The sequence below is a fragment of the Salmo trutta genome, chromosome 28 (genome assembly GCF_901001165.1).
Source record: "Salmo trutta chromosome 28, fSalTru1.1, whole genome shotgun sequence".
NCBI classification, from domain to species: domain Eukaryota; kingdom Metazoa; phylum Chordata; class Actinopteri; order Salmoniformes; family Salmonidae; genus Salmo; species Salmo trutta.
This window is the reverse complement of record NC_042984.1, coordinates 32,123,335-32,134,070: the sequence shown is the minus strand read 5'-3', so window position 1 is coordinate 32,134,070 and position 10,736 is coordinate 32,123,335. Positions and strand designations below refer to the sequence as shown.

Here is a 10,736-nt window from a genome sequence, read left to right as displayed (position 1 = left end):
TCTGTTCCCAACTATGTTGAATTTAATGCGGTATAGTTGTCAACCCTCTTGACCATAAGTGAAACTGATACATGTTACGAATTATATTGGTCATTTTAAGCCATTTACGATGAATTCATTCCTTTCTCTTTTAAGGAACTGCCTCTTCCATTTTTGTGGCAGAGCTGTGATGAAGTGGTTATAATTTTGTATTGAGCATACATTTCCTCACACCATGATTAATTGCTTGTGTGACATCATTTTACCTTTGTTGTTTACAATGTCATTCATTAACATGATACCTTCCTGACACATTCTCTACAAGAAACTGTATTTTCCTCTATCAGTATTTTCGAGATTAGACATATTATTTGCTGTAATATAGCCTATGTTCTGCCTTCTTCTGGAGGATAACATTTAAATAGTAGCCTACTCTGTTTGGCTTCATTTAAAAATGATACTTTAAACAGAGTTCCATTGTCAATCCACCAGAAATGGATGGTTTTAATCTGTATAACAGCAAAGAGACCCCTTTTGAAAATGGCTTTCTAGCACAGGAGGTTGGTGGCACCTTAATTGGGGAGGAAGGGCCAACAAGTGCTCAGCCTATGTGGGGAACTCCTTCAAGACTGCTGGAACAGCATTTCAGGTGAAGCTGGTTGAGAGAATGCCAAGAGTGCGCAAAGCTGTCATCAAGGCAAAGTGTGGCTACTAAGAAGAATTTAAAATATATGTTTAATTGTTTAACACATTCTTTGTTACTACACAATTCCATATGTGTTATTTTATAGTTTTGATGTCTGGAATGAGTAAGTGTGTCCAAACGTTTGACTGGTCCTGTATGTATGGAAACACTTATCTCCCTCACTAGCTTTAAGCACCAGCTGTCAGATCAGCTCACAGATTACAGCACCTGTACATAGCCCATCTATAATTTAGCCCAAACAACTACCCCTTCCCATACTGTATTTATTTATTTAGCTCCTTTGCACCCCATTATTTCTATTTCTACTTTGCACTTTCTTCCACTGCAAATCTACCATTCCAGTGTTTTACTTGCTATATTGTATTTACTTCGCCACCATGGCCTTTTTTTGCCTTTATCTTTATATTTTATTAGCCCTTATCTCACCTCATTTGCTCACATTGTATATAGACTTATTTTTCTACTGTATTATTGACTGTATGTTTGTTTTACTCCATGTTTAACTCTGTGTTGTTGTATCTGTCAAACTGCTTTGCTTTATCTTGGCCAGGTCGCAATTGTAAATGAGAACTTGTTCTCAACTTGCCTACCTGGTTGAATAAAGGTAAAATAAAAAAATTTAAATTAGATATTTCTGTATTTCACTTTCAATAAATTAGCAAACATTTCTATAATCATATTTTCACTGTCATTATGAGATATTGTGTGTAGATGGGTGAGTGTAACGGTCGTCGTACGTAATGGACCAAGGCGCAGCGGGTTGAGTGCTCATCTTAACTTTATTTGAACACATACGAAACAAAACAAGAAAACGATCGAACGAACAGTCTTGCAGGCTACACACAGCTATGCAACAACAACTTCCCACAAGGGACAGGTGAAAACAGGGCTACCTAAGTATGACTCTCAATTAGCAACAACGATGTACAGCTGTTCCTGATTGAGAGCCATCCCCCCCAAAAATGGTGGGGGGGGGGGGGGCACACTGGGAGTTTTGCAGAGTCAGGATGGAGACCTAAGCCAACTCCCCGTGCTTATTATGGGGAGCGACGGATCAAGCAAGCACCTTGTTATGCGGCGATACGCACTGTGTCGCCCATACGCACGCACAGTCCGGTGCGGTCAATAAGGGCTCCGCAGCGTTGCCGGGCGAGAGTTGGCCATCAGCCAGGGAGAAATGCGCCGGCACAGCGTATCTGGCCACCAATGCATCTCCTCGGACCAGTTTGCCCTGTTCATGTTCCCTGCACTAGCCCTGGGTGCGTGTTACTAGTCTGGCGCCTCCAAAGCCAGCCCCACGCATCAGTCCTCTAAGTGCGCCTGCCCAGTCCAGTACGTCCTGTTCCTGCTCCGCGCCCTAGCCCTGAGGTGCGTGTTACTAGTCTGGCGCCTCCTAAGCCAGCCCCACGCATCAGGCCTCTAGTGCGCCTGCCCAGTCCAGTACGTCCTGTTCCTGCTCCCCGCACTAGCCCTGAGGTGCGTGTTACTAGTCTAGCGCCTCCTAAGCCAGCCCCACGCATCAGGCCTCTAGTGCGCCTGCCCAGTCCAGTACGTCCTGTTCCTGCTCCCCGCACTCGCCCTGAGGTGCGTGTTACTAGTCTGGCGCCTCCAAAGCCAGCATCAGGCTTCCAGTGCGCCTGCCCAGTCCAGTACGTCCTGTTCCTGCTCCGTGCACTCACCCTCCAGTGCGCCTCCAAAACCCGGTACAGCCAGTGCCTGCTGTGAGCACTCTGCCATTAGTACGTCCTGTTCCTGTTCCCCGCACTCATCCTCCAGTGAGCTTCCATAACCCGGTACAGCCAGTGCCTGCTGTGAGCACTCGGCCTCCAGCGACGCTCCTCAGCCCTGAGCCTCCGGCGACGCTCCTCAGCCCTGAGCCTCCGGCGACGCTCCTCAGCCGGGAGCCTCCTGCGATGCTCCTCAGCCGGGAGCCTCCGGCGACGCTCCTCAGCCCTGAGCCTCCGGCGACGCTCCTCAGCCGGGAGCCTCCTGCGACGCATCCCAGCTTAGGGTCTTCTGAACGGGAGCTCCGCCCAGAGCCACCTCCGTAGTGGGAGGATTGGGAAGGGGGGGTGTAGCACAGGGACCGTTGTTGACGGTCCCTTCCCTCCCTTTAAGTTTGGGGTTGTTTTTGTGGGGTTTTTTGTTTTTGAGGTGCATTCGGGGACTGCAGCTTTGGGGGGGGGTACTGTCACGTCCTGACCGGTAAAAGGGGTTATTTGTCATGGTAGTTTGGTCAGGGCGTGGCAGTGGGTGTTTGTTTGTGTGGTTCGGTGTTTTTGGTTTATATTCTATATTTTCTATTTCTATGTGTATATCTAGTTTTCTATTTCTATGTTGGGTTTTTGGCAATGACCTCCAATTAGAGGCAGCTGGTTGTCGTTGTCTCTAATTGGAGGCCATATTTAGTTGGGTTTGTTTTCACTTGTTTTTTGTGGGTGGTTATTTTCTGTATAGCCTGGGAGCCTTATGGAACTGTTATTGTGGTTTGTTTATTTTGTTTAAGTGTTTAATTTAAATAAATTAAGAAGATGAGCACTTTACCCGCTGCGCCTTGGTCCAATCCTTACGACGCCCATGACATCTTATCTCTTACTTTTTTTGGGGGGGGGTATTTTCTTAAAACTGCATTGATGGTTAAGGGCTTGTAAATAAGCATTTCACTGTAAAGTCTACAGTCGTGGCCAAAGGTTTTGAGAATGACACAAATATTAATTTCCACAAAGTTTGCTGCTTCAGTGTCTTTAGATATTTTTGTCAGATGTTACTATGGAAGTATAATTACAAGCATTTCATAAGTGTCAAAGGCTTTTATTGACAATGACATGAAGTTGATTGAAAGAGTCAATATTTGAAGTGTTGACCCTTCTTTTTCAAGACCTCTGCAATCCACCCTGGCATGCTGTCAATTAACTTCTGGGCCACATCCTGACTGATGGCAGCCCATTCTTGCATAATCAATGCTTGGAGTTTGTCAGAATTTGTGGGTTTTTGTTTGTCCACCCGCCTCTTGAGGATTGACCACAAGTTCTCAATGAGATTAAGGTCTGTAGAGTTTCCTGGCCACGGACCCAAAATATTCATGTTTTGTTCCCCAAGCCACTTAGTTATCACTTTTGCCTTATGGCAAGGTGCTCCATAATGCTGGAAAAGGCATTGTTTGTCACCAAACTGTTCCTGGATGGTTGGGAGAAGTTGCTCTCGGAGGATGTGTTGGTACCATTCTTTATTCATGGCTGTGTTCTTAGGCAAAATTGTGAGTGAGCCCATTCCCTTGGCTGAGAAGCAACCCCACACATTAATGGTCTCAGGATGCTTTACTATTGGCATGACACAGGACTGATGGTAACGCTCACCTTGTCTTCTCCGGACAAGCTTTTTACCGGATGCCCCAAACAATCGTAAAGGGGATTCATCAGAGAAAATTAATTTACCCCAGTCCTCAGCAGTCATATCCCTGTACCTTTTGCAGAATATCAGTCTGTCCCTGATGTTATTCATGGAGAGAAGTGGCTGCTTTGCTGCCCTTCTTGACACCAGGCCATCCTCCAAAAGTCTTTGCTTCACTGTGCGTGCAGATGCACTCACACCTGCCTGCTGCCATTCCTGAGCAAGCTCTGTACTGGTGGTGCCCTGATCCTGCAGCTGAATCAACTTTGGGAGACGGTCCTGGCACTTGCTGGACTTTCTTGGGCGCCCTGAAGTCTTCTTCACAACAATTGAACCGCTCTCCTTGAAGTTCTTGATGATCCAATAAATGGTTGCTTTAGGTGCAATCTTACTGGCAGCAATATCCTTGCCTGTGAAGCCCTTTTTGTGAAAAGCAATGATGACGGCACGTGTTTCCTTGCAGGTAACCATGGTTGACAGAGGAAGAACAATGATTCCAAGCACCACCCTCCTTTTGAAGCTTCCAGTCTGTTATTTGAACTCAATCAGCATGACAGAGTGATCTCCAGCCTTGTCCTCGTCAACACTCACACCTGTGTTAACGAGAGAATCACTGACATGATGTCAGCTGGTAATTTGTGGCATGGCTGAAATGCAGTGGAAATGTTTTTTGGGGATTCAGTTCATTTTCATGGCAAAGAGGGACTTTGCAATTAATTGCAATTCATCTGATCACTCTTCATAACATTCTGGAGTATATGCAAATTGCCATCATATAAACTGAGGCAGCAGACTTGGTGAAAATTAATATTTGTGTCATTCTCAAAACTTTTGGCCACGACTGTACACCTGTAGTATTCGGCACATGAGACAAATACAATTTGATTTGATTTGATTTGAAACATTTCTTTATGAATCATTATGCGTTATGGGATGTCACCAGCAGTCCAACAGAAATCATTTCAGTCATTGAATTACCATCTCATTTGAAGTTCAGTTAGTGTATTTTTTAACATTTAATACAGTTTCATTGTATATGGCAAATTTCAGCTTGAATGTTATTAATAACAATTTGGTGGTGCTTATATTTGTCCTATTTCACACATGTTCAAGTGTGTTTTAATATGCATGTGTGAATGGAAATGTGTTTTTTGTATATCACAACTCTCCCTGATACACCTTCAGAGAGTGGTGTCACAGCCAGGGTCTGCTATTATCAACAGCAAGCCGGGAGCAATTAAGGTTAAGGGCCTTGCTCAAGGGCACGTCGACAGATTCTTCACCTTGTAGGCTTGTAGATTCGATCTCACAACCTTTCGGTTACTGGCCGAACACTCTAGCCCTTAGGCTACCTGACACCCATGTAAATGTTGGCTGTATGGTTCATGTAATATTCATCAATTTATTATCCAAAACCATACAAATCCTTATTTTTAGGCTAACAATATTTGCTTTTGCTGATGGGTTTAGGGAGGTGTTCCCCTTTTTGTCCAATTATGAATATCTGTTCTAATTTCTGGGCAATGTTCCTGTCACTTTGGGGCACCCTTTTTGGATCAAGAGCAACCCACGTAAAAAGTTCCATATTGCCTCTTTAATAATTGTTATTAGATGTGACCTAAGGAAGTGTTCGATCCGAACTAGGAATGTAAAATGAGGGACATAGGGACCCTGCAGGCCTATTGTTCCCCTTGCGTTGGGCTCTCCTTTGGGGTGCGTTCAGTTCGACTAAACGTTTGCTACGTTGCGGGACGGTTTGTACTGAACGACACGTTTCCCCAAAACGTTCTTCAGCGTTCTTGAACAGGCTTTGACGTATGTTTGCTCCGTTCGGTGGGTGTGGCGGGTGTCACTCACTGAGGTATAATAAGGTGTGGTGGCATGAAGCAATGAGTGACGTATTTAAAGGGCAGCGGCCATGCTGGCGTTCATATATATCAGTTATGCTGACAGCGTTCCCCAACCCTGGCCTGAAACAACAACCCAACCCCACCGCGTTTTTCAACTGGTCGTTCAGAACAGCCCCGTTTCCGTTTAATTGAACGATGCACAAGTTTTTTCATAATGAACGCGGCCCAGGTCTCTCTTCGATGAAATCTATTTGGACTATTTGCTCCAACAAGTATAGTCTTGAAGTCAGCATGGAAATGAATTCGCCAGCGCTTTGTGCTTTGGTTATTGTCCTGTTAGCATTTGATTTGAAAATAATCTCTGCTGCAGAAACTGGAGGCAATTCTACAGGTGAGTTGTTAAAATTACTTTGCATTATTTGTCACTATTTATCATGAAACAAAGTAAGGCAATTTGATTCGTTATTTTAAGTAGCCATTTGACATGTACGCCTACCTATGTGATGTGAGACACAAGTGACTAGCCTATATAGGCCTAATTGTGTTTAGGCTATTTTGCATATTTTGTGTTGTTTTACTTACTAAAAACACAAGCCAGCCATTATAGCCATTATGATTTAAATTTGCTGGTTGAAACAATCCAGCCTTACACTTGGCCATTTTACGCATAGCCTACACTGAATGTGCAAGGGTACAGAAAATGAACGAAAAAGCTTCTGTTTTTGTAATCCATTGCCGTAATGTTGCTAGAGTAGCCTACTTTGTAATTACAGCTTAATTAACTGGATTTGAGGTCGCCCAAGTTCACTCCAACGATTCCTCCTGCTCTCTCACAGTGCCAATCCTCCCAAAGGCAGGTCAGTGCCCGCGGCTTCTGAACGTGGTGCCATCACACAAGGGATGCTTTTGCGATGAGGACTGTCCTGGAGATGACAAATGCTGCGTATTTGACTGCGGCGCAGTGTGTGTCCCACCTGCCTTCAGTAAGAAGAACCTGACTGGCTTAAAACCTCATCAGGCCCAGCGATACCTAGCAAAAATCTGTTTTTTCACTACTTTTGTTGATCTATATGTACAGCCTTCATATTTAGCCTCACAATTAAGTGTTTTACGATTTTCTTTTCAGTACAATGAAATTATTAGTAGAAATGTAATGATAAAGAATTTGACAAATTAGTTGCCTTCGTGAGTATTATTGACTAATGTCAAAAACCAAAAATGAGGTCCACCAAACAATAACCTGATAAAACTTTTTTTTTTTACAGAAATGGTTTGCTTAGTAGGAAATGCATGTCCAACTAGTCAGTGACAACTGTGTGGACTTTAGAGTTTGTGACAGCAACAATGTGAGCTTATTACAGTATTATAGACATATGTTCGGGGGTGTCCTATGATCTTTTATGTAGAAGAACCTTTGCTTTCTATCGACTTTTGTGTGGCTTGTGAGCTTCGTAAAGCAAAACAGTGCGTGTTCGTGAGCGTCTCCGTTTTTTTTTATAGTGGGGTTCATAATAGTTTGTAGCTCAAACCGTTCGGAGTTTACAGACGTTTTTGTGAGAAGAACCGTTTTCAGGATCCGCCCTTGTCTCTCAAACACAGCCCCCGTTAATCGCACAGACTAATGGTTGGTATGGGACCATGTCTGTTCCTACAGCCCTTTGTTCCCTCAGCTCTGTTTCCTCAGCCCTATGTTCCTTCAGCCCTATGTTCCCTCAGCCCTAAATTCCCTCAGTTCTTTCTATCTTCTAAACCTTTTTTCAAAATCTCTCAATATCTAGTATTTTTTGGAGGAGCAAGGAATGTACCTGTGTTTCAGATGAGGAGATGACATAGACAAAAACTTTATGTGAAAACAAATATTTTACATTGTGTATATTTTTCACATCCTTGATGTACACAGGTCTTTTGGTGAGTTGATCCAATGTTGCATGAATGAGTAAATAAGAACCACCAATAACAGATCAGATGCATGTGTTTGTACCTTGCATAGAACTTCTCCGATAAGGCATTACATGTTATTTTTACTTAAGTAGACGCAAAACAAATACGAATAATAATCTATCTTAGAAAATACAATTTGTCTGTAATATTGACAAAAGGTCAAGGTCACAGTGATTGCACATATTCAATAGGTCCCATATACCCTTAACTATTATTACTTAACTATTTGTGTAGATGCTGAAATAATCTGCATTTTTTTTAAACCTCATAACAATAAGCATTTGTGCCAGTTTTGATTGAAATTGTTTCAGTGATTACTGAAGGAACATAGGGCTGAGAGAACATAGGCTTGAGGCAACATAGGCCTGAGGGAAACATTGATGATGGGGACCAAATATCTAGTCACAAATATGACAGATTTTCAGAAAGTGGTTCATGTCTCTTTGTGGTAAGTTGGTTTCCCTGACACGTCTGCTCTGCAAATTGTGTTTCCAAAGCAAAGCCTGGAGTGTGCCCTCGCAGACGATGGGGCTCAGGGATGTGTGCCGAGTTCTGTTCCAATGACAGTGACTGCCCCAATGATGAAAAATGCTGCCACAATGGATGTGGGCATGAGTGCATTGCACCTTACACAGGTAGGATATGGTCCCAGAGTGACAGATACACCCATCTATTGCATTCATTACTGCTGCATTACTCTGGAAACAAGAAAGCTGGATCTTGTAATGTACATTTCATACACATAGATTAATATATTTCACATACACTCTCTTTAGAGCTGAGACACTCAATTAAGAACATTTTTAAGATCCATGCCGGCACATAGAGTCTATATATATATGACCCTGAGCATTCCAGCTATAGAATAAGAAAGATTCCAAGTCATTGTAATTGTAAAACTTTAATGGGAATAGTCAGTGTAGGCTGTTGCTACCATAAATCTACAGTATGTTGCTACTTTATAACGGAACACCTTTTTTTCTGTTACCTTAGTGAAACCTGGTCGCTGTGCCCTGCCTAAGGGGACCCCCATGTGTGCTGAGTACTGTTACCATGACGGCCAGTGCCCCGAGGAACAGAAGTGTTGCCGGACAACTTGCGGCCACGCCTGCAGTGAGCCATGCTCATAGGACAGCAAGGTTTGGGTCTGGAGAGGAGTCACAACACTCATAGACTCCTCACATCATTTCAATAAAAAAAGAAGAGTTCTCTTTCTTCAAGAAGAGGAATGCTTGTTGTTTTTTTTGGGGGGGGGGGGTTGTACTTGTTTGTATTCCAATCAATAAAGCGGTCTGTGCAGCCTTTATATACATTCCAGTACATGTATTACCTTGTTGGTGGAAATTTAGTTTCCAGGGTGCCTTTTTATGCCGGCGCTGAGCTACAACGACAAATGATGGAACACACCAAGAATGTAAATTGCTCAAGTATGTACACGTCTGTCTGTCCACCAGATTCAGTGCTTATTCTTCTATTTGGTCAGTGATTTGTCTGGAGTCCTCAGGTTTCTAGTGTTACTACACCTCCCCCAACTCTGCACAAAGTTTCTGTGTTCCCTGCCAATGTATACCCACTTCCCTGTCTAAATGGACTGAGTTTAGCAGAGCTATTAAACCGGACATGACCCTCATTAGCCCTGTTTATACCTGGTTCTAACATGCATCCTTTGTCCTGATCCTGCCCACCGCCTGAGGTAGTCAGGCACGCTTTTGTAGACGGATCTGGACAGTGAAACCATTCAAATCATCATTATCCTGCCCTCTATCATTTACAGGTGACACAATAGACTTGTGGCATCAATATGTACATTTAAATAAACATTATTTTGAAAGAATATCAGTCAATTCATTTGCATACAGGGATAGACCAGGAAATCTGGTCACAATACGTACACCTTGGACAGATAGGAGACACATTTTAATACCACGTGTAGACAGATGTCTGAAAATGTGGGCACAATCTGAATGTGGACAAGATCAGGACACAGCACGCCTGTTAGCGGCAGGTATAAACAAGGCTTTTTATTTGGAATGCTGAGGGCTTTTTTCCCCCCACTCTAGAGTGCCAAACACGTGCGAGAGGAAATTGCTGACTTGCAAAGAAAGAGACCTCTGTGTGTCTGTGTTCTGTTGGAACTTGGCAGGAGTGAGGCCAAACTTGTTATTAGAGAAAAGAATAATCCGCTCCCTCCCCTTCACATACACACTTCCACAGCTGAGGCAAGTGAGATGGGATACAGAAAGTGAACTGGTCCTGGGCTGTATTAAAATAGACTAGGGAAAGTGTCTGCTCCATTGTATCTGATAAAGTAGACCATGATATCTGTTCATGATACATTTCTATCTGAATGTTCTGTAATGGCAGCAGGTAGCCTAGTGGTTAGAGCGTTGGACTAATAACCAAAAGGTTGCAAGATCGCATACGCGAGCTGACAAGGTAAAAATCTGTTGTTCTGCCCCTGAACAAGGCAGTTAACCCACTTTTCCTAGGCGGTCATTGAAAATAAGAATTTGTTCTTAACTGACTTGCCTAGTTAAATAAAGGTAAAATAAATTTTTTAAATTACATCTGCCTGAATAGGTCCATACTGTATGGCTCATCATAGAATTACATCAGCTGTTATGACTGCTTATGACATGTTATGTCGTGAAGACTCCTAAACTGGATTACGGTACAGTTGATCCAATCCATGCTCAGCAGCCAAGTGTTCCTCCAGGAGTTCTCTATCAGTCCAAAAGTACTGTTTTGGACTGGGATGAGAGAGTCCACATCATTCTTCAAGTGTGCAATCATTTTTTATATGTTCTGATCTATGTTCTCCACAAGCCTCCATGTATTTCTTTTTATAAAGCTGTAGGACTTTAAAAAAT

General features: G+C 43.1%; 1 protein-coding gene across 1 annotated transcript; it reads left to right on the top strand.

Moving 5' to 3' along the window:
• Positions 1-6,040: 6,040 nt before the first annotated feature.
• On the top strand, positions 6,041-9,095 carry LOC115166032 (WAP four-disulfide core domain protein 2). The gene is made up of 4 exons (XM_029719657.1): positions 6,041-6,316; positions 6,762-6,908; positions 8,364-8,501; positions 8,860-9,095. Exons 1-4 carry the CDS (start codon positions 6,121-6,123, stop codon positions 8,994-8,996), a joined length of 618 nt encoding a protein of 205 aa, XP_029575517.1. The 5' UTR covers positions 6,041-6,120; the 3' UTR covers positions 8,997-9,095.
• The last annotated feature ends 1,641 nt before the right edge of the window (positions 9,096-10,736 follow it).